Raw genomic sequence first — 25,629 nt, 5'->3', positions numbered from 1 at the left:
TATTCTCCTCTTTATAATTCTTACTTACGGCTTCGCCCCTAGCCTCTGGGGCTTAGCTCTAAGAGGTAAAAGGAAGTCAACCCTAATATATACTATATATTGGGGTTTGAGGATGCCCCACCACCCAAGAAAAGAGCTTAAAACCACCACAGAACCAGTAGGCATATTCCCTGAAGAGAAGAGCCCATTCGGTTCAGCGGTTATCGATATCTTTATCTTGAGACGGACAGACATCAAGCTACTTTTTATTATAGATTTTTAACTTTTAAAAAATATATTTTTATATCATTTTGCTTACTTAACGTGCTTATATCTTAAAATGTTTTAAAAAGACAACAGACAAATACATAGTTATATTCAAGCTTTAACAATATTTCTTATTATAGCAGCTCTCTGACTTTTTACACACAAGTTAACAGTTGTTGATTTAAATTTTACACTGTTTTAACATGATGTATTTGAATACATGGACAGAACATGAGGTTTTAATCCAGAGTTGGGGATCTAAAATTTTTGTTCATAAATAAACATATACATACAGCTATCGTTACCTCATAGTAACTAAAGAGAACAATTCTCCTTTTTCAAACATCCGGGGGAGTAGGTCAAGTAAAACGCTCAACAGCCAACCATCTCTTTGTTAGTTCTAACTTCGTCTGGAAGTCCTTACTTTGCGTGGTTAAAGAGCTGTGTGCCAAGCCATTCCTCCTACTCTAACTATTAATATGCTGCATCTGACATAGCAGCAGTAAGAATAGTTTTAAAGTCCTAATTTATGATGCAGTTTTGATCTACATCCCCTGGATTTTGATTTAAGGGGGGGGGTTGCCTACATAACTAAGAGAAAACGAAGTATTGAAAAGCAAAATTCAGTTACATTGGAACGTTACCAATACCATCCCAAATTTTTAAATTATTTTAAATAGATCCGAAACCCAGAATTAAAACAATTCAATGTTTGTTTGTCTGTTTGTTTATCATCATTTCAATGAAAGTTATTACGTCTGTTTGTCAATGGGTTTGTCTGTATGTCTGTCTGTATGGCTGTTTTCAAATTGTTTGTTACCATGGTGTTGTATGTTGTATTGTCAACAGTTCCGGGTAAGACACAGATTCATATTCTAAAAAAAAGGATAAAGTTATTTTTAGATTGTTCAGTAATAAGTTTAACAAATATACTACCGTGACATAAAAATACACAAAAATACAGCACTTTGATTGCATTACATTTGTTTCTATCATTATAATAGTTGGTTTAGTTGGTTAGTTTAAGGGCCAAGGTATTTCGCCTGCTTTTACTACTTAAAAATAACACAAACCTACCATACCATAACATTGAAACATTTGTAAATCTCTATTATGGCCAAAGCATCTTTCTCTCTTCCTAAATTTATAACTTTTCTAAATATTTGTCATTTATTCAACTTCTGGATTTCTAGGCTTTAATTTTCTAAAAATAAGTGTTTAATTCTTTTAACAAATTTTGGCACTATTAAAAATAAAGAGTGAAATTGAAAATTGGATCTTTTAATTCAGAAAAAACGACTTTTTTAATGCCAAAAAGGAATTGCAACACTTCACAGTTGTAATAGGTCAAAAAGAAAGAATGCAGCTTTTACAAACAATGATTTCCCATTACTTATCTTTAAAGATAATAATTATTCATAAATGTTTAAGAATTACTTTATCAAATTCTTGCATAGCGAAGCTACCCTATAAATATTATCACTGAAACAAAGACATGCTGAGGGTTAATATTGAAATTTCACAATAGGGTGATTTTTGATAGGAGCGATATCTCTTGGGAGGAAGGTTGTAACCTCCCCAAATTAGGTATAAACCTTCACAGGACCTATTAGAAACTGCACTGTAAAGAAGAGCCATTTTGGTTTAGCAGTTACAGAGATCCTTCAGTACACAGAGACACACACACACAGATCCTGTTACTTTTATATATCACATTTATAATGAAAATGTATCTTCCTTGCTTAAAATGATACAGTGATGATTATAAAACCAAGCTCCCCTCTTAATGCCTATCATCCTATTAAGAAAGTTAGTCAAGGGTACACAAACTTATCAATGATTTCCCTATCAACAAAAACTGAAACTTTGTAAAGTAGGGTTTACCTATCTACTTATCAAGGCCTACCTATTAGATACATCAGCATACATTTACATTAGAAACATAGAAAACCTAGAATATATAATAACTTCTTTTAAGTAGCTAGAATCTAAATAGAAGCTTCTCATAGTGTTGCAAAAATAGTCTAAAAAGACTTTAATAAAGCTTTCCTAACGAGATCTTATTGGGAAAAAAAAAAACATAACAACATAATTTTAGTAATTAACTGTCTGCTAATAATGGGTTATCAGGAATATTTTAGCTTTATATTATTGTGTTGATTTGAATGTTGACAGGGTATTTAAAGTTGAACTTAGGGTTTAGCATGGATAAGGTTAATATTAAATTCAAAACAATAATAAAACTATACTGAAACAACCATCCCCTTAATCTGACGGGGCTCTTTTAATCCTCATATAATTTAACCTAAAATATTTATCTTTGATACTTTTAGAATCTACTAGAGGCTGCGCCCCTATAAATTAGGGACGCTGTATTGCATAGTATAAAACCTTTCATGGACCTAAGTAAAGCTTTCCTAAAATGGGTTCAGTAGTTATTGAAATCTTAGGCTGGAGATGAAAAAAAACTTTGAAAACATGTTTTAGAAATAGACCTTTAGTTGCAACTCCTTTATTCCTGAGTTTTAAGAAGATTTGTGCTTCAGAGTTTAGAGTTCAAATAGATAAACAAACATACATTTATAATTATTTGTATTATGTGTTAAGGCTTTACAGTCGCCTTACTTCGGATCGTTGGCTTTTTAGTTCCTGTAGTTTCAGCCGCTGTCAATTTCCGTCAACCATCATTTTCGGATGATTATCCAATAACATTGTGCTGCTATACAGCATATTGATGTCTTGGTGGCGGGTTATTCATGGCTGATCATCCAAAGCTTTGTGGTAAGCCGAAAATACAGCTGCCGATCCTTGCTATATATACTTAGTATAATATACAATGAATTAGGCATATTACAAAATGAATAAGAAAAGCCAAAGACAGTGGTTTACAACAGTTAGGAGGGTGAAATCCTTTATATAAAAAGATAATAAAGAATTAAATTTTCTCCTTTCTTCATAATAATAATCATCTTGGCCAATAAGATTCTTGTAATCCACTTTCAATAGACAAAAAATTATGTTTAAATATAATCGTGGTCATAAACATGGTTTTCCTTATTAAAATAGTAACGACACATACTAATTATTTTAGGGACTTTTTAAATTCTACATATAATTGTAAGCACTTTTATGATAAACATAATTTTAAAATAGTATGGAATTAAAATTTATAAAAATAAAATAAATATGTGTTAAATAAATTTACACTGGAGTATCTTTCCCCCTAAATGTAGCCAATAATGCAAAACCTAAGCTAAGTGTTGAGACAACTTGAAATAAAAATCTATTTTAAACTCCTCTGTTACTTTTATTTATGTTAGTTGAGATAATGTGGTATATAAAAGTTAGGTTTTAAAAAAAATACTACTAGCAGCTTCGTCCCTAACCTCTAGGGAAAGCGCTCCAACAGGTAAAATTTAAGCTGCTGACCTGCACCCTCCTTTTTAAAGTTTTTACTTGAGGAATCAAGGGGAGTAGATTTTTCTTATTTCAAAGCAGGATGAAAATGTTTTTAAAAAATATTTTAATTGGGAACTCTAAAATAATGCAAAATTATATTTAGAATTTGCTAAAAATAAGAACCAGACGTAACCATGAAAACACCAAGGAACCCCTTGCATTGTGCAGTTTTACTATTGAGTATTTTCTTTAAATTTGCATAACCTATTCTAGTGTGGGTAGTGCGTAAATAATTGTTTATTTAAGTGGTCATCCTCTTTTTTTGACTTGAAAAAATTATAGTTTGTCTGTTAGTTGTTGATTAGACTTGAACTTTTAGTGTCACGATACAAAAGTACTCCTGGATGTCTACATGTTTTTCTGTATGTATTTTCGATAAGATCTAGTAAGCGGCAGGACAATAAATTCCACAATTTTCAGCACAGTTTACCATTGGTCCAGTGCAGGTTTTAGTTTATTTGGATGGGTAGTTCGACAGACCCTTTCAGAGATATTGCCCCAAAAAGGAGAAGAATATCCTTACCTCCCTCCACCACATCTCTGTATGTCTTAAAAAACTAAATCTATTGTATAAAAAATTAATTGTATAAAAACAGCTTAATTATACTCCAATCCACTCAAACTCCATATTGTATTCAAAAGCATTTACCATTAATAGGTCAAAAATTTGCAAACAATTGTTTCTAGAAAACATAATCCATTGCCTATATTTTAGTCTAGAAATTATTGAATTTTGAATAAAAAAGAAATTTATTGCAGGTGCAAAATTTATGTGTTTAATTACCCATAATCTCGGAAACTATAAGAAATATCAAAGATTAAAAGATTAATATTAATTTTACCGCCGTGGCCCCATTATTTACCGTTAAATAGTGTATTATAAAGTCACGCTGTTTATCTGTTCCAAATAAGTAAGATTATTAGATTTTCAATTTTTAAGTGCTATTAAAAAAAACTTTCTTTGTTACTCATATTCCTTTCTGAATGAAAAATATTTCCACAAATTAAATCATCAACAAATAAATCAAGAATTGCGAATAGTTGTGAAATATATGTTATAAAAGAATTATATTGAAACTAGTTTAATATTCACCAAATATTATTTCCTTCTCAGCTCTCGAAGCTTTTCAATTTATTGTTTGAAAATACATTTTGAATTATTTAAGCATCAAAAAAACTATCAAATGCGTTGTTAAATTTAAAACCAACATATCTTCCATCTATTCTACATCTCTAAAATTTAATGTAAGCCACATATAACCCTGACTTTTTAAAAATTTAAAGACCAGCTTTTCCGCAGATCTTAGATGACAAGCCCACTTAGTATAGTGATTTATAAACAGGAAAATTTCAAGGAAAGTCTGGTAGGCGACAGTGTGCATTCAAAAGCGCATATGTATCACAAAATAAAATCTCAGAAGCGCATATTAATACATTATTAAACTATGTTGTATAACATTCTATCATCATAAAACAACTTTTATCATTTATTTGTTGTAAATATAAAACGGAAAGCGGAATTGAAATCACACTAGCCTTGTTACATGTAGACTTGCAAAAACCTTTAAAGTGTATTCAGCAGAATAGAAGTGTCTGATCTCGTCTGCGAAAGTAACTTTTTAAAGGGATAAATTTCGCCAGTGTGCTTTCGTACGCCTAATCGTACGGCTCAAGCACAAGAATAAATCTACATAGAAGCTTTTATAGTGCCTATAAAAATGACGTCATAATAGAATAGACCATTATTCTAATATGACGTAATTCGGAATTTTCGGCCAAAGGTTTTTAAATTCATCCCATTTTTTATAGGCACTAAAAATAAAAACTTTTTGCCGAAAAGTCCCGAATAATGGACTATACTGATATGACATAATTTTTCTATTGGAACTATAAACAGATTTATCTATAAATATAATCGGTATTGCAATGTCTATAGCTTTAACTGAAGCCTATAGCGTTCTATTCACCTACCTTCCTGCACAGTTCTCAAAGATATTAAAATCAGAATTGCAGTCTGAGTGATTACCTTTATTATTTGCAAATTCTTTTGCAGACTTGATTGGATTCCTTGAATATACTATACAGTAAATGCTTTGTAAAAACTTGGGTTGGGTTACATTTTATCAAAACATTTATTGCCAAACACACGATACACCAGGTTCAGGGATAGATAAATAGAAGAAAAGCAATAATTTATTTTTTTCAATGGTATTATTGCTAACAATTTAAATTAGAGCAGAAAATGAAGATTATATATATGTATGTATACAGTAAGTAAACGCTCGGTCAGTCCGGTGGTTCAGTAGTTAGCGAGATCCTTTGGTACAGACAAACAAATACACAGACATATAAACAGAAATCTTGTTACTTTATTATAAGGACTAGCGGCTTCGCCCCTAGCCTCTAGGGGCTTTGCCCCAAGAGATGATAAAAAAAATTAATATTTATTGTTTTTAGTGAGAGAATGTTGCTATTCTTTCATTCAAAATAAATGCTGGAATAAAAAATATTTTTTAACAAAGGACCTAGGAAATCTTCAGCAAATAAAAAAAAAAAAAAAAAAAAAAAAAATGGGGGGGGGATTTTTTTGTTTTTTGGGGGGTTGGGGGTGTCCTACCCCCCAAGAAAATAGCTTAAAACCACCACACGACCAATAGGTATATACCCTGAAGAGTAGAATCCGATCGGTTCAGTGGTTACCGAAATCTTAAGCTTCAGACGGACGGACGGACAGACGGACGGACAGACATCAAGCTACTTTGTATTATAGATAACTAATTTAGACTGAATTAATTGGCCATTGTTATTTCCCTGCATTCCTGGTAAAGCACCCATATCATACACACGCAACTTTAATGTGAGATTTATTTGTGTACGTAAAATATCATAAAAAACAAGAAAACAATACCATAATATCCATTAAGGGCAAAACTCCTCCTTCACTTGATAAAATAGCATATCAAAAGTTAAGGGGTAAGTAAGTCAATAACATATTTAAATTTGATCAGATATTTTGTTTCCATTATTAGTATATGTACATACTAGCGGCTACGCCCCTAGAGGCCTCTAGGGAAACTTGAGAAGGGGAGAGTCGAATTTGATAACCCAATTTATTATTATAGATTTTAAGAGAAAAAGTAAAATAAAATTGGTAGAGGAGAATTTTTTTTGAGGGGGGGGGGGTATCCCCCAATCCAATTTTTAGTTTAAGTTAAAAAAGTTGTAAAAAAAAAAAATTTTGGAGGGGGGATAATTTTTTTCTAGGTGCGATTTCTCTTGGGAGGGTGGTGCCCTCCCAAAAAATAGTTATAAACCTTCCCACGACCAATAAAAAGCTACCCTGTTAAGGAGAACCCGATCGGTTCAGCGGTTAACAAGATCCTATGGTACAGACACACAGACGAACATCCTTTTACTTTATTATAAGGATAATCATTCAATAGAGTTAATAGAATGATCTTTTTGTGCCTTTTTTTGTATTTCATACAAATAATGTCATTAGCGAGAAAAAAAAACTTGACCTAACAAGTAAGTTATTTGTATTTAGGGTTTAAGTTTAATCATAAACTCAAAGGACGCGAATTAATTAAAAGGGTCAAGGAAAAAGAAAAAAATAAAAAATAGTCAGATATTCCTCCAAAATTATAACCCTCTAGATAGCTATCTCTGGTTTAATGTACCCCTTGTTATTGATTAAATTCCGAGGATTATGTACATACTTTCAAGTATGAATTGCAAAGAAGCTTTGCTATTGAATGTAATATTATGCTCACACCATTACATTAAAGTAAATTACTTTTATACAAAACTGAATAAAAACATGAAATAAAAAAATATTTTAATTAAAACATTCCAATAGCCTGCCTCACTCATTATATAGACTTTGAAAAGCAGCACAACTATTCTAGAAGTTTTCCGTAGAGGCTGTCTGTTTTTATTAATGCATTGAAATTTTCTTGAAGTCTTATTTGAAAATTGTAATTTGACGAGAAAAAAGTTTAAAAAATATTTTTGAGGGAAGGGTGTTCAGTAGTTGTTGTTGTATGAGGTTTTAGATACCTTTGCCAAAAATAGTAAAATCATTCTGGGACAAATAGGAAAACATCTTTTAAAAAAATATGAAATAGGTCCAGCTGTTAGCGAGATCTTTTGGTACTTTCACACATTTTAACTTTTATATTTAAAAAAAATATATCTTTGCTAATATGGTGTTCATCGTTCTTTGCCTATGGAAAATGAATGCAATAGGCCCCAAAAAAGGATTGAAATGAAAGTTATGGAATATTTAATTAAATTAAAAAAAATATAATATATTCTTTATTCATTAGCTTTTAAATTTCACAAATGATGGCCTTATTAAAGTTTCATGCCATTTATTAGAGTTTTAAACGGTGGAAAATAGATTTTGATTGAGACATTTTTTTATCAAACATAAACAACAAAAGTTGGTAGATCTATCTTCTGAATAAGTCAACCAATCTTACAAATATGTAAAACCAACTTAAGGAATTTACTGATGAATCACATTGTTTTATCTTTTAATATGAAAGAAGCACTTTTTTGCTTTGGTTGTGTCAGTTTGAACTTTTAGATTTCGCCAGCTACGAGTTCTCATTCTTGACAGTCCATCCTTAAGGGATAGGGGTGAAGCTCTTTGTCCATCAGAAAAGCATTCTTTGCAGAGAGAGGAAAATGGACTGTTTATTACACTTGTCCCCAAAGTTCATAATAAATTTTCTTTATTCGTTGGCTTAAAAACTTTGGGGACTTTAGTGAATTTTGGTGTTTTTGTTTATAAAGTTGACTGTTCAAACGTTTCAACCACTAAATGTAATCAACATAGAGGATGATTTTGTTCCTAATCATTGGCGTTGTACATCAATTTATCGGCCATTGTCTTATTCCTTTAGAAAACCGAGACTTTGTATGTCCTATTGTAATATTTTTGTATCAGACATTTCGTTATCCCTGATATTGTGAGTTTACACAAGTAATAAACACTGTTATCTGCAAGAGCACGAGGGATAAGACGCATCATGAAAAGCTATTTTTCCTTGGTGTTTTCAGTTTTAATCAGGACTTCATATTATAAATGGTGTGTTTTACTTATTGATTTACTCGTCGAAAGCGCATGATAAATAGAGATGTTGAATTGTCCTTCTTTCTCTTTTTTAAACTAGTAAAGTTGATAGAAACAATATAGAAAGAATGCCTTGACCCGTAAACAGGCTTATAGCATTATCATGACATGAGGACAAAATTTGGGCAATCAAAGGGTTTTCTATATGTATTCAAAGAATTAAAGCTCGATATCGTTCCTTCTAGGTTAGAGTTCCACGGATAGAAAATAAGATAAAAATGTTAAATAATATATTTTTTTCTTTCGAAGACATATCTCTGGAATTCTTGAGTGTTATCTCTCTGTGTTTATGGCCCTGTGCTACCTGCCTCTGACTTCATCAAAACTTAATTATTTTTTAGTGTAATTTATCATATACATATAGTGAATTTAAAATGTTTTTGTTTCACTGTTTTTTAGGTAAAAAATGCATAGTATTTTAATTGTGAATAAAAGTAATATGGTGTATGAATGTATTTGTTACCAAAAAAATACTGGTTAAAGAGTGAATGTGACTTTTGTTGGCATTTAACAAAAGTCGTCTGATTATTATATTTTTGATTTGATTATTCTAGTATCATATCTAATAGCAAAATAGTTTAAATACAGTCCTATAATGATATGGTCACAGCACAAAAATTTAAACAAGATCTTTTCTTTTTAAAGTATTTTATTAAAGATACTTATATATAGAAAATGAACACATAAAAACAATGAAAATTAGGGACAGACGAACAAAAAAAACATCTAAGTTTAAAGAAGCTGCGCTATAAAAAAACAATGCAAATATTACATAAACAAACCATCAAGTTTTGTTATAAATAGTTTCTTGTGTTTCATTCACAAAGTTACACATTTCGTAGGAAGGGTAAAAAATACAAGGATGAATGCAACCATTCAAAAAGGAAAAGAGCTATTTCCGCAAACCAGTGGGCATTTTATTAGTTTACATAAAAATGGACACAAAAGACATAGGTCGACCTCTGAAAATTTTAGGTCCACCTAAAGAAGCTTTAGGTTGACCTAGGGACAAGGGAATGATATTCTGACATAAAACTCTAAAGGAAAATTTCCCCACAACCCCTTTGGGCCCTTCCCCTTTTTCTCCCCTTCTTTCCCACCTCTCTTCACTTACATGACAAAAACAAACTATACCCCATAAGGTTTCGTGATTTTTTGTAGAATTGTTGGTTAGACTGGCTACCCCTGGGTTGACCGATTTTATAAAGGCATTTGTTAGTTGTACTTGTTTAGGTTGACCTACAGAATAAATCGGTCGAACTCTAAAAGTTATTTGTGAACTGGGCATATAACTTTATTGAATACAACTAGTTTCTTCACCCCTACTTCAATAGAAGAAGTCAGCTAATTGCTTAAAACCTTCCTGAACACCAGGGGCTGCTATTCAGACAATCAATTACAACTAAAATTGCCGCAAATCCAAAATTTTGTTAGGGTAAAGTTGGCGTATTACTTTTTTAAAAAGTAACTGAAGGGCAGCGGATAAGAAGGGGAGAAAAAAGAGAAGGGGTTTGTAAGGAAATTTTCCTTCAGAATTGTTTGTTAGAATTACATTCCCTTCTCCCTGCTAAACACAAATTCATTACTCCGAAAAAAAATTAAAATATTTATTTCTTGTTCTCGAATAAATGATGTCGTTTGGATTTTCAGTGGACTTACTTAAAAACTTGCTTTCTTTAAAAACAACAGTTGTTTCTACTTATACACTATAAAAGATTTAAAACAGAGAGGGGAAGTTAATAATTATAAAGACAATTCACGCCTAAAACTTTTTCTTGTGTTTTATCTTTGATTCCAACAGAAAAGTTTAGAATCAAAGGATAAAGGTGAAAAAATTCAGGGACGAAGGTATGAAAGTATGAATCTTCTGCATAGTAGCATTGTACAATATCTTATTTTAAAGTAAGAACAAAACCTCATATATTAAATGTTTTGTTTACTATCAAACTCACTCAATTAATTACTCAATTCACTCTGTCTGTCCTTCATTTCTTCCATAATGCTATGGGGGAAATGTGATTTTCTCGGCTGCTATTGAAGATAGACGGCTTATTTTTTTTTGAAGATTCCCTGTATCGATGATCATACAGTGTATGAATTACGTTATCCGACAGTTTGTTTTGTTTCGTGATTTCTCAGAATTATTGCACATTTATTACCTTAATCTTTTTTAGAATTAATTTTGTCTTTTTGTTCTTCCATGAATTTCTAGTGCTTTGCTACTTGTGGTTATTTTCTTCCTTGTTCAAGTCTACTTTACATTAACTTCTTAAACATATTCTAAAAAGTGCATTAGGTTGTGTTAGAAATTTTTTAGATTATAAAAAAATTAGAGGATTTAAATAGTAACTGTGGCAGTGGATTCTTTAAGGGTTGCGGTTGCGTCTTAGATGAGGCTGCTGCAATATATCCTTGCTTCCCTGAAGTATGTGGGAATATTAAAACTATTTCCCTCCTTTATCCCCATTGTTACACATTCTTAAAGATTTCATGAATCTTATACCTTTGTACAAAATGATGGATTTATCTTTATCGTTCCTTTACAAGATCTTATTGGACAAATCAATATTCAGACAGTTTTCCAACACTTAATATAGAATACAAAATGATTTTTAATCTTTGACTTTTTTGTTTGATTATGATTTACATGAGTAGGTCAATTAAAAATAACTTAATCTTAACTTGAATATTTTTAGGTAGTACTCTGTTCTCAGTTTTATTCTTATCGGTGGCTGTCAATGGACAAATAAACCTCTGTGATAATAATTGTGAAGGTTAGTAATATAACCTACTTGTAGAAATGCTACGCTTGTAATATCATATAAATTTCAAAAATATGTTTCTGAATATATCTAATAAACCTGGCTGCGTGCAACTTGACTGTTTCATACAATCTGTTTTAAGTATCCTATTATATTAAGCTTTTTTTTATCTGTAGCTAAGGATCTCGCTGACCGCTGAACCGATATGGTTCTCATTTACAGTAATGCTTATATAGACCCAGGGAATGTTTTAAACTATTTTAAGGGAGGTATCCACAACCTCTCAATAAAAAAAGACTCCCCTGAATTGTACTTTATTATTTTTTTTCTTTTTAAAATTAAAATTGATAGGGGCTTTTAGAGACGAAGTCACTATTTAAATAAAAGTTGCTTTGGGTAACTGTAATTAATAAAGAAATAGATTATGATATGACAACAAAATATGAAATTAATTAAGTTAGAATCAAAGTAATGTTAGATTATCTTATAATAAAAGGAAATAGAGATTTTATGGAATTGCTTCTAAATTAAAAAAGAAAAAGAATGGTGAACTAAAATAGAAGGGAGGAAAAAAAGTAAAAGTTTGAAAGAATTGAAATGTAGGAAAATTGGTAGGTAAAGTAAATCAAAATACCTAGCACCGATTTTATCAGAGTTTCAAAGAAAGAACTAAAACTCGGGATTTAAATACCTTTATTGTACTTTTTATAGAAAAAATGTAAATTATTGGTATATTTGAAAGGCTTTTTAGGATTGTTGCAACACTTGATCCTCAACAGTTTCAAAGTCTGTTGGATAATTTTATCAAATTCATATTTTTAAATAGCTGAGCCTTAAAAAATCATTGATGTTTAAAACATGTTTAATTCCAGTAAGATAAAGGATGAAAATAGACTGGGCTGATAATTTAAATTGTTAAAAGATTTACAACCGCATGACTATACGGACACGTATAAGTTATAAAGCAGCTGCACTGTTAAATTCCCTAGCCCTGTTGGGTAATCACCTAACCCAATATAACCTAACCTAACCTAAAATAACCTATCAAAAGTCATTTTAAAAATAAAGACGTATCGCCCCTTTAGAGGCGTTGCCACGAAAGGGACTATTCCCATTGAAACAAGAGTCAGCATTTATTAAAATATCCTTGTTTAAACATTCAATGTATACAGAAGATCTGTTAGATGAGCAACGCCAGCCAAATCTTAAAATTTGCTGACCCACATAAACTAACTATTCCCCATTTATTCCTGGGCCAGGGACAGTTGTTTACTAAGGTTAACCTAGCATTGGTGGTAGTAAGAGACTCAAGAATACTAAGTGTAAGATTTTCCAACAACCCTTATAATAAAGTAAAATGATCTTTATCTGTACTCTTCTGATAGTTCCTAGGAAGGTTGATAACTATTCTGGGGGAGGTTATCACGACCATCTCAAGATAAATAGCACATAAAAAAATTTATCCCCCCCCCCAAAAAAAAAGAGAGGGGGGGCGGGGTTGTCGAACTCATACGTCATATATACACTAGCTTCGCCCCTAGCTTTTAGGGGCTTTGCCCCAGGAGGTTTGATCAAACTAATTTTTCGTGTTTTAGATTTTAGAGAAAATTCAAAAAAAATATTTTGGGGGAAGGATTTTTTTTGAGGGGGGGGGGGGGTAGTCGACCCCACTATTTTAATTTTTGTGGTTTTTTTCATTTTTTGGGGGGGTTAGGGGTGTCCCACCCTCCAAGAAAATAGTTATAAACCTTCCTGGGATCTATGAGAAGCTACCCTGTAATGGAGAACCCGATCGGTTCAGCGGTTAGCGAGATCCTTCGCTACAAACAAACAGACAGACATCGTTCTACTTTGTATTATAGATAATGAAAATCTTTACCTGCTCTGTTCAAATTTTATTTTATAGAACATTAGTCCACGCTTTTCTTTCCCTTCCTTCTTCTTAAAGACTTTTAAAGAAATTAAAGAAAAAGTATTTTGGTAAAAAAAGCAAAACAAATAAAACATAAATTTACATATAAAAAAAAAATTGGTTTAAAAGGTTGGACAATTTGTAACATCCAATCAGAATAAAAAGAAAGTATCCATTAAGGAATGTTCATAAAGATTTTTTATTTGCCATAAAACAACAAAGTTTTTATAATATAAAAAAAATAATTTGATATAAAAGGACCTATTTAAACATGCAAAATTATTTATAAAATACATTCAAAAGAAATACATTTATCTGCTAAAAATATGCTGATTTATCTAATATTGACCTATCTATGTATCCCTTTTGCTATGGTATTTTTATGATAATAGATAAGGATTTATTCCCAATAAACGGTAGATTGAACATTTTTCAACATAATAGAATACGCCTCTGTCTGTGTAAACTTTAGTTCAATGTTTTGTATGTGAGTTTTGAGGAATAGTTATTTATCGTATCGAATTACAGATTGCAATCTGCGTATATTGAAATGAAAAAATATACGATTAAACCAGTCTCGTTAGCTGGCTATTAAAAATCCTATTAATTTTATGATTTCTATTTAATACTCGTGGACAACTGTCTGTAATGCGATGCTGTTCATGATTTTTCAGTAAATAAACCGGTTCTAATCCAGCAGGTATTATCAAAGCCATACTGGAAAATAACAATCATATCTCACAATTTTAAACTTTGATTTGAAGTGTTTGTATTTCATCAAGCTATCTATAATTCAGGTACTGCAGACATTGTTCTTGATCCCAGCCAACCTGACGTAGATACAGTCAGGTATATTATCTTAACTAGCGAAGCTTCTCTACAAATTATATACCATTTCTGTTAGTCCATGTCTAGAATATCAGATAAATTAAATGTGTATAGCTTTAAAATTATTAATTTTTTTTGTTTTACTTATAGCATTTGTAAGCTTTCGACAAAAATCTTAAATATGTTGTTTATTGTGTTTAGTAGAAACCTATATACTAATAGTGCATCATATATCTTTTACTATTCTGTACAAAAAAATCAATCATAAAAGAAGATCTTGAAGAAAAACAAAGATATTTAATAACAGCGAAACTTAGTATCTTAAGAATCTTAAGATCAACGAGCGGCTACGCCCCTTAGGGCACTTGATGGAAGGTAGATTTATGTTAAACCTTCCTTTTTCACATTAGTTTGAAAAATGATAAAATTAAAAAAAAAACATTTTTTTGGAGAAAATTTTTTTATAATTATTTATAATTCCTATTTGACCTACAAGAAGCTTCACCGTAAAGAAGAAACCTGTCGGTCAACGTTTAGTGAGATCTTAGGCTACACACACACATACACACACACACACACACACACACAAACATAGACAGACTACTATCTTGTTACTTTCATAAAAGCATTCACCTACATGTGACTGTATGAAATAATATCTTGTAAAGTAGCTGCGCTGCAAAAAAATCCCTCGTGTAAAAAAGAACCTGTATAAAAATATCAATCAGGTAAATGTGCTTTGATTGATTTATGTTGTTTGCATAAAACTGTGTTTCTACTTTGGCGCAAAAAAAAACTTTTAAAACGCAAAATTATTAAAGTACCGCAAAATCATTCTCACAGACATTTTCAAATTGTATCGAGTTTAAGATTTAAAAGTATTTTTATCTTATTCTTTGACTAGGAACATCCCCTAAGAAAATGGCTAAAAACCATCAGAGGAATAGTACCTTTATTCCCTAAAGAGTAGAGCTCAATCGGTTTAGCGGTTACCAGGATATTGAAGTTCAGACTGGCAGACGAACGGACATCGTTCTACTTTGTATCATAAATCAAATATTTAGATAACACAGCTAGTCATATTATCATTTTTTTATATTTATAAAAATGAAGCTTTTCTATGATTAGAGTCGGCCCGTCCGTCTGCAACAATTTGCTCTTTTGTTAATTTTGTCATGTTAGAATTGTCCTATCGATTTTAATCTTTGCATGATGATTTCTATGATAGTAAGGTACGATTTAGAAAGCGTAGCAACTCTATTAATACGTCCATTTAAAAAATTTTGATTTTTAACCTTTTTGACAACAATTGTTTATGTTTTGTAATAATCCTATTAATCTGATTTTTTTAATACTGATTCCTTTTACAATAAGGTAAAATATTATAAGCAAACATCTCTATAATCGAGTCCTATAAAAGTAAGTATGTCCCATTGCCCCTTTAGCTTTGAAAATAATAGTATTGTGCTACTAGTGTTAAACACCTATAAAAGTCTGGTGCAAAAAAATGATAAACTTTCCATCTAATTTCCGCTAGGGAACAGAAAAAAAATATAAAAATATCCGTCCTAATTCTTTTAATGGATTAACTTAAACCTTGCTTCAATATCAAAAAATAAAGTACAAACACTAAATAGAACAAGAATGACAACATCCATAAGTAAAGAAGCACAAAAAATGAATTGACAAGTGAATCAAGCAAATGTTCAGTGGTCATTAAAAAGTAAGAAAATTAAAGAGAAAGAAGAACATTAGAATAGAATTTATTAAGATACTATTCTTTTATCAAACAATTATATTTTTTAGCATGACCTATGGACTGACATACAAATATACTGGATGCTCTTTGGAAAATGAATCTTAATAAAACAAATCAGCAATCTATTTTCAAATAAGTAAATGAAATAAGGACTGACGGGGAATTATAGAGTAGCTTCGCTATTAAAGAAGTATGAAATTTTTTTTAATCGATAAAAACTTCAATTCTATTGAAACAGTACTTTTGGATATTTGTCTATAGCAAAACATCTAGCAAACTGCTTAACCCTTACAGCTCGGGCCCCAATTCCCACCTTAATAGATCGGGGGGGGGGGCTCCAAGAGCCCCCCCCTCTATCTCGGCTCCTGGTACAGATAAAGACGTAAATTTTTTTTCTGGTGGTTCATGTGTATTTTTAGAGAAAATTACTTTTTCTAGTCATAGCGGCCAGGCCGCTCCTTAGCCGCTTTTTAGCGGCCAGCCGCTAAATTTTAAAACAGCTGTAGAGCGGCCAATTTTGCAGCTAGGATGACCAAATTTTAGGACGAACTTTTATTTTTCATAACAAAAAAATTACTTTTTCTGATCATCGCCGAAAAACGGCAAATAACGGAAACCGCCATTTTCGGCGGTTACGGCGGTAAAACGGCGGTTGGCGGCGCAAATTAATATTTTTATCTGTTTGTTGTTGCTCAAGGATTTACCAAAAAAAATTATAGGTCTCTAGCTGTAATAGAAGCCACGATATTCATGATATATGTCTGTAGTAAAAGCCGGACAAAAATCGGTCACAAAGTCGGTCAGGGAGCGGTCAAACGGTCATAACACCACTTTTCTCAGAAGGTCATTGATATCTAAGTATTCACCAAAAAAATTTTAGGTTTCTACCTTATACACAAAAGTCATAATGTAGAAATTAAGATTTACTTAGAATTTTTTTCTAAATTTGGTGCTACCCAACCGACTTTGACCGGACACCACGACCGACACAGACCAGATATCCTAATAAAATCAACTCTTGCCGACGTATAATTACTAAACTTAAAAAGTCATGAAGTCACAGCACTCCATCTTACCTACAAAAAAAATAAGATTGAAAAAACTAGAGGGGGGGCTCTTGGAGCCCCCCCCCCCCCCCGATCTGTAAGGGTTAACTGGAAGTTTCTTAGTGGTTAAATATCATGTCACCTTTTCTTTTTATATAAAAATTCTTCTTCTGTATGAAGGTAATGTCCTTTTCATCTTAAATCATTGAAATTCATCCAAAGATTTAAGAGAAATATACTTCTATTCCCAATTGAATATATGTGCAAAATTCTATTAAATCTGTAAGAATTCATGTAAAAAATACAAATACGGGGGGTAAAGAAAAAGGACACTTTACAATTACAAAAATATATTTTTTTCGGGACACCGTCGCTGACAGTACCCTGCATTTTTATTTGTATATTTAATAAAACTATAAACTACCTGGATCCCCCTGTTGGGGTCCGTTTTCGTCTGCTAGCAAATTGCTTTCTGCTCCTACGTGGCTACTTGGCTGTGTTAATATTCACTACGCTATTGGTTGATTTCCAAAGACCTAATCTAAAGTCTTCACAGGTTCCTCGGGGTTGGGACACACTGTTATATAACCCCTTCCCCCTCTATTGTTTTACAATAATGTATATTTATCTTTTTTAAACCTTTTACTTGATTATTTTGATGTACTACACTGTAGTTGCATGTTTTTTGTTGTTGTATCTTTTCATGTTCTGAAACTGAGAAGGAAAATGCAAGTACCAAATACAGATATGCTATACATCTCTTTTCTTCATTCTAAACTTTTTACAGCAAAAAATTTAAGGCTATTAGATAGTTGCTAAAAATATAATAATAACCCCTTTAAAGCTATAATTTAAAATCATCCTGTAATTTAAAAATATTGTCATGCATTTTTTGCAAATATTATTAATAATTATTTCAAGTAAATAAGAAGTAACGAAGTGTACAAAATTATATTTGTATGGTTAATTACATATGTATGGACATACAATACTTATTATATAGATTAACTAACTTTAATTTGTGCTGTATTAAAGTCATACTTTTTTGGGGGGTTTACTATAATTCCCGAATGCAAATATATAATTTGTTCTACCAAGTGTTGTTGGCAAACTTTCAATCCATTTTTTTCTCCCCACTCACAGAACAATCCTTTTTTCCTCTTACAATAAATAGAACAAGAATAGTTACTTATTGCATCGTATTATAGACAGCTTCTCGTGGATATTAAAATGAAAAATTATAAGATTAAAACACCTCGACGCTAAACTGGTATTATTTTATAATATACAGGATTTTTTTAGTATGGTTACTAACCTGCAGATATAAATCGGTTTCGAAACCATACTGGAAATAACTTTATAGTAAACTTCAATATCTTTGAAAACAACAAATTTACTATAGAAAGCGTTGCTTGAAACAGTTTGAGCTTGAAAAAAATGAATGGTAGCCAAATGCCAAATATTTTGGCTGCATGTTGACAAAGATGTACAGTCTACTACTGCATTAATGGATATAGAACACGTGGATAAATTTACAGAGGAAAATTTAGGTTGCTGGTATTGGTCAGGTCATTCATCCAATAGGAGAGGAGGGGATGGAGTAAACGGGGTGAATGGGGTGTATGGTTAGTTTAGTCAGCTTGGAGTTTCCCTTTGTGGTGTAACATCCAAGTAATTATAAATCTTTTACTACGTTTAAGATTGTAGATTTCTGGAAAAGTCTATTTTAGTTGATAAACACTACATACTTGACTTTCAGAAAGCCTTCAATACAAACAGACGCACAATCAGTTATCTTTTCTTATTTCATAATTTCAAAATCGGTTTTTTTCGACCTCCATCAAAAAACAAATGTGTGTAAATCAGAAATTCCTTAGATTAATTAATTAGATTCTCCACGATTTGATACAAAATATAATTATTATTTTCAAGGGTAAAAAACCTAATGTAAACCGGAAAATGTAATTTATAAGTATGAATTCCCAAACTTTGACCATCCTTTATAATAACTTTTACAACATTGCCAAGGATTAGAACACATTTAAGATAAAGTAGAACAACACAATCTTAAATAAACAAGGATAGCAATATCCATAAAAGCGAAGATCTGAAACGGAAGGACAAACGACAATTAACACTTAGAGATGCTTCGCCTATAACACTGTATTTTGTATTCTTGGGAATCAGTATTCTGAAAATCAGATCAACCGGATATTTAAATCACATAAAGAATTTTTGTTAAAAAAGTTAAAATATTAACAGGTTTAAAATAGACGCACGACATTCCGATAAAGATTATAAAGTTGCTACACTTTTCAAATAATACCTGACTAGTACAGCAATCAACATGCTAAGTTTGAAACGTCTTCTTTTTTAAGAGAACTCAACCCAATTCCTTAGCTTTGCTTGTTTCAGTTTATTACAAGGGCAAAAAGAAATGCAATTATAAGGGACAGCTTTATAGCCTTATAGCTTGAGATTTATTGTAAAGTAGATAACTTTTATGTCTAGGTTATCTTATTTTCTTATCCATATATATTTTTGTTTGTAAATTATAAATAGACATCACAGTTTTTAATGAAAGAAAAGCAGACCAAACTAAAAATGGAATAGTAATAATCTTGCACAACTGAATAATAAGATAGGATTATAAAAAGAAAACGAAGTAGCGGGGGTTTCATCGTATTTCCACATTAGCTTTTCTCCTATTTCTAGCCCTTGCAGGAGGGGGGGGCTCTAACCATGCGGGGACTATTTCCTAACACTGCAGGACAATCATTAACATGTACCTAAACTAACCTATCAAAAGCTAGGGTGAAAATACGACGAACCCCGCTACTAGGTTTTCTTTCCATGATCCTTAAGATATACTAAAACCGGATCATATGAAGGAAATGAAGTCATTCCTAAACAGGACAGAAATTTCCTTCCAAAAAAAGACAGAAATCATCTTCCTTTTTCTCAGACAAGTGAAATATGGACAAAAATCACTCTCCTTTTTTTCACATATCTGAAAAAGAGAATAAAAATCACCTTCCTAAATGTCACTTCTTCCTTTTGAAGGCAATTTCTGTCCTTTTTAGGAATGACTTCATTTCCTTCATATGATCCCTAAAACCTTATAGAAATATAAAACATCAAGGCCTATCACAGGTTGCATATATGATCCTCCAGGTCTCCAGCAAATTTTGAATGAAATTTTAGACTGAAAATTTAATACAATAATCTATAATACAAAGTAGCTTGATGTCTGTCCGTCTGAAGCTTAAGATCTCAGTAACCACTGAACCGATCAGATTCTACTCTTCAGGGTATATACCTATTGGTCCTGTGGTGGTTTTAACCTATTTTTTTGGGGGGTAGGACACCACCAAAAAAGGAATTTTTCCTCCGCCCCCAACAAAAAAAAATAATTTCTTGGGAAACTACTTCACATAAAATTAGCAGCACCAGGAATACTTTTTTTTTGAATTACCTCTTTGGGCAAAGCCCGTAGAGGCTAGGGGCGAAACCACTTAAGTATAATATAATTTGATATTAATAATTTTAGTGTGCGTGCTTGTGAGAATGCTTTAGTGAAGGTGGCCCTTACTGCTGGAGATAATCCTAATGGAAAAGATTGTAGTCTAAGGTATGCCAATAACATTTATTTAAATTTTGTTATAATCAATGATTAATAGGGGGTCATTTTTACAATGTATTTTCTGTAAAATTGTGTGTAACAGTTTAGTCAAATGCTCTTGTAAAGTCATAGTGTTCTTAATTATGAGAGTTATAAGAGTATTTGAATAAACCATTACACATAACTTTACTGAAAATACTTGAAAAAAATAAGCACTTTTTTTTAAAAAATGTTGTGCCAATTCACAAAATTATATCTTTGTTTAAAATGTCCACTAGTATTTCTACTAAAACTGAATTGAAATTAGGAATTTCGTTAGCCTTGGACATCGGACACTCAGGGCCAAAAACTGGTTTTAATCTTTTAACTTTTCATTTTAATATACACGGAGAGCTGTCTATAACACGATGCGATAAATAACTTCCCTTCAATTAAAATACACTAATTTAAGTCGAAGCTCGTGCCTTTGGCATATAAGGGCTAAAAAAACTGGTTGTAAGATTATAATTGTACATTATATATCCGCGGAAAGCTGTTTATAATACGATGCAAGAAATAACTATTATCATTTTAATTCTAGTCTGTCCGAGAAAATAAAGATAGGAGACCTAGAAGACTATTACAACACTTTCTATTTTAGTTCTAATAATAATCTAAATAAGGTAAATATCATTTTCATTCTATCCATAATGGTTAAAAAGAAAATATATATTCTTTAAAAAAAAACAGCATTCCCTGCTCTAGGATGTTGTTATCCTTGTTTACGTTTTTTACCATCAAGAACTTGGTCTATTTAAACTTTTATTTATTTTCAACCATGTGTAAACTGTTTATTTGATGGACACATTTACATTTGACTACAATGGGCAGACAATTTCGTTATCTATTATTTTTTAACAGGAATAATTATATCCAATAGTAACATAGACTGCTTATTAAGATATATAAGTTTTCCGGAATTTTAAAGTTAGGGGGAGATTTTTACCCGCGACCGTGGCTATACATGTAGCGCATCCTCTCGTCGTCGGGAAGGTGATAGGTTCGAATCTCGGCCTGACACCGCGTCATAACTAAAGACGTTGAAAATGGTTCCCACTGCTACTATGTCAGATGCGCGACGTAAATAGTTAGAGTGGGGGGAATGCCTTGGCCCAAAACAGGCGCAACTCGCTACCATGCACAGTTGGGACTTCTCAGACAAAGGTCGTGCATCTCAGAGAGTTGGTTGTCTGATGGGTGAATGGACGCTTTACACCGCAATCATAAGTATTGTATGTATGTTTCAAGGTGCGTGGAGAGAGGTCTAGTTACCTAGTACCTGAAGCGACACCTAGCCCCCTAGAGTCTTAACTCTTTAGGGGGAGATTTGAAATCTGCATCAAATTTTGAGGATTTTTTTTATTAAATTCGTTTTTTCTATAATTCTTTATCTAAAAGCGGAAATGCAATTTAAGTTAATTAATTTTGGCATCTGTGATTGGTGGATTTAAAAATCTGCGCTCTGATTGGATGGCATACATCATTCAACCAGTAGTTTAAAATCCACCTATCCTATTGGTCAAAATTAATTAACTTAAAATGCATTTCCGCTTTTAGATAAAGAATTATACAAAAAACGAATTTTATAAAAATTCCTTAAAATTTGATGCAGATTTCAAATCTCCCCCTAACATTAAAATTCCGGAAAACTTATATATCTTACTGCTTATATGATCTACATAATCAAAATCCAATCAAATCTAATTGTGTTGGATATTCATGAAAAGCAGAAAAATTTACATTCTACTACTTATTATTTTCGATCGAACGGGATGAATTATTAGGACATGAACCAACTTTAGTAAAATGTTCGTGTGATAACCAAGAAAACTATTAAAAGTAGTTTTAACCCCATAAATTTAAAACTTTAGGAAATAATTTCGCAGTCCAGTGAGGTTTTTGTCACCTTTGCTTTAGATTGCAAGTTCTCCTTGAAAGCTAGGTAATTTTTAGTTTTATGGATTAGGTGGTATTAAATACTCTATCGCTGAATTAGGATTGGTTATATTCTTTCATGTGATTCCAACTACTTTTTTTCTTTTGTGTTTTTTTTGTGTGGTATAGAGATAAACATTGTTATGTTGCTTGGTTCGTTTGTACGTCTGTCGATAAGTCATAAAGTAACAGGAAGTTTATATTCCTAATTGTCAGTTTGTATTATGTTTAGAAAGATCCAGTCTAGACCGATTAACCCCTAATTTTAAGTAAAACGATTGAATTTTCGGATGGTATAATAATTTCCTAAAAGCTAGCTTTTATTCTAAGAAATAAAACTACTTATATATGACTAATATATACATGGATAAAAAAAAACAATAACCTTTCGTACCAAAATGTGAAAGCATTCTAACTAATTATATGACCGGATCGTTCATTTCATGTGTTCTTATTGGTCAAAATTTCTGAGATGGGATCTAGATCTACTATATTTATTTTTGTAATTGATTAACTTTGTTAACATTGTAGTTGTGTGATGTTTACAAGCAGAGAGGAAAGCTTTACCTACAATGAGAATGCCACCAGAATTGAATCTGCACCAAACTCTCTGCAGACCTTCAGTTTCAACGGGCAAAACTTTTAATCATCTCATTTACTCTTTTGAATGTTGGTGGGGGGGGGGGGGGGGGTGGTGATTGAGGATGTGAGGTTTATTTACTCAACTTTCAATTTCAGTTTCAAAAGTAAAACAAAAAACGTTTAGTTTAAACCTTCTCGGAACCTATTAGAAGCTTTACTGTATAGGAGAACCATATCCACCCAACAGTTAGCGAAATCCTAAGCTACAGACAGACATACACATAAAGATTTCATTTCTTTAGGGACTAGCGGTTACGCCCCTAGAAGCTTCTGAGGCACTTAAAGTGGGAAGGGGGATAATTAGACCCCTCCCTCATTTTTAATTTAAGTTTAGAAAAGAAGTGAAAAAGATTTTTTGAGGGGGTTGTAGTTTTTTCTTGGGAGAGTTGAGATACCCTCCAATTCCCGAATAAAAAATATAGTAAAAACTTTCCTGAACTACAAGAAGCTCCAATGAAAAGGAGAACCACATCGGTTCATCAGTTATTAAGATCCTTAGCTACAGACATAAAAGCTCACTACGTAATAAATAGGATATAAATTTTTTTAATCCCTAAAAATTATTTCATATAATTCAAACCATTTTTTTCTTCAACATTCCAGTAAACCTATCCATCTTGTCAATAAAATGAAGGTTCCTAGAAAAAGGAAACAAGATATTTTTTCCTTTGCATATTTAATATATATATATTCCAAATAAATCGGTATTTTCCTTCAAAGTGCCTAGTCGAGCACAACCCTCCCAGCCCCACTTATTTTGAACGAAATTTTAAAAAGTAGGGTATTAGTTTTTATTTGTTTTTTTAATACTTTAGGTCAGGTTAGAACATGTTATACAAATATGGTATTTGGCAGTGGTTAAGCATGAAAAAAATATAACCTCTCTTCATTCTGAATTTAAATAAAATAAGCGGGGTGGGTTTTCAGTGCGGGAAGGCGATTTCAGGGAAAGCGTCAAATCTTTAGGAAGAAACTGAAAAAGATATGATGTCACGGACTAACCAGTAAGGGATTCAAGTATTCTTTAGAATATTAGGACATAGATATACCTTCTTTCAAATAATTCATGGTTTCTATTATATTTTATTGACTGACATTATAAAATACAATTTGATAAAAAAAGGTCTCTCTAAGGTTTGAAAGTTTTGAAAGCATTAAATAAGAAAATTATAAAACTTCATGTCCCTACCCCTTTCTGTATATACTTTCTGATTTGAGATTACAAAATTGCATGAAGAAATTATAATAAGATATGTCATTACATACAATCTAATTATCTATTATTAGATCTCAAGGACTTGTTGGTTATAATAAGAATCGACAAAGAAGTCCCTTAATGACGTCATAAAAATGAGGGATGAGGAAAGGAGAGGAGAAGTGGCAAAGAAAACCCCTAAAAAAGAGATGGATAATCCCTCGTTTTCATGACGTAACAGGCTGATTTTTCTTCTTCCCTAGAATCACATAAGATTATGTGTAATCGAATTACCTGTATCCAAATATGTTTTATACTAGCGGATACGCCCCTATGGGCCTCTAGGGGCCCTTGAGATTTGGGGGTGAAAGCAACCACGCTAATTTTTTTTTATTTTAGTTTATTTGATGGTTCATAAATCTACCTATCAAAACCTACCCTTAAAAACAAACTTATTGATAAATTTGATGATTAAAATATATTTTGTATAAAGAGATGATACCCAAATCTTTGCTTTCACTACACCCATGGCTGATCCTCTACAAGGTAAGATTAATATAAATGGTGCATGTATATGATACAGTTTGTCAATTAAATAGGTAAACCTATCTTCTTTACCATTCATAACAAGTTTCTATATCTCCTAATTATTCCCCTACTTTCTAAATATTTTTTTTTAAAAGAGAAAATGTTGTGCTTTTTAATAAAGATGAAAGGAAGGCTTTTAAAGCAAATTTAAATGCCCAATCTTTATATAAAAGTAACAAAATGTCAATATGAAAATCAGATATATAAATTTAAGTCTATTCTTTTATCCTCAATACTTTTTTGAGACGTTTACAGCTAATAATGAATATATTTCTTATGAACTTTTTAACTGCGTGGGTTCTAATACCTTTTTGTTTTTTCTTTTTAAAACAGATTCTTTAGAAATTGTAACATTGTAGAAAATAAAACTAAGCTGAGGCATTTGGAGCCTTTACAATATCTGGTGTTTCAAACTTTGTACAACTTCTTCTAGGACATGATTATGTTTAGACTTTT

General features: G+C 31.6%; 1 protein-coding gene across 1 annotated transcript in view; it reads left to right on the top strand.

Annotated features, from left to right (window-relative positions):
* The first annotated feature begins 9,120 nt into the window (after nucleotides 1-9,120).
* The window catches only part of LOC145307249 (uncharacterized), a 31,942-nt gene continuing 15,433 nt past the window's right edge, over nucleotides 9,121-25,629 (top strand). The window contains exons 1-8 of the mRNA XM_080149622.1: nucleotides 9,121-9,244; nucleotides 11,542-11,619; nucleotides 14,317-14,368; nucleotides 20,703-20,783; nucleotides 21,355-21,436; nucleotides 22,685-22,755; nucleotides 23,280-23,381; nucleotides 25,079-25,131. Coding sequence (XP_080005748.1) covers nucleotides 9,220-9,244; nucleotides 11,542-11,619; nucleotides 14,317-14,368; nucleotides 20,703-20,783; nucleotides 21,355-21,436; nucleotides 22,685-22,755; nucleotides 23,280-23,381; nucleotides 25,079-25,131 — 544 coding nt within the window. The 5' untranslated portion in view covers nucleotides 9,121-9,219. The remainder of the gene's footprint in view (nucleotides 9,245-11,541; nucleotides 11,620-14,316; nucleotides 14,369-20,702; nucleotides 20,784-21,354; nucleotides 21,437-22,684; nucleotides 22,756-23,279; nucleotides 23,382-25,078; nucleotides 25,132-25,629) is intronic.

The sequence above is a fragment of the Acartia tonsa genome, chromosome 2 (genome assembly GCF_053477335.1).
Source record: "Acartia tonsa isolate MP-2025a chromosome 2, ASM5347733v1, whole genome shotgun sequence".
NCBI classification, from domain to species: Eukaryota; Metazoa; Arthropoda; class Copepoda; order Calanoida; family Acartiidae; genus Acartia; species Acartia tonsa.
The sequence above is the reverse complement of the archived record's forward strand: the minus strand, read 5'-3'. Positions and strand labels throughout refer to the sequence as shown.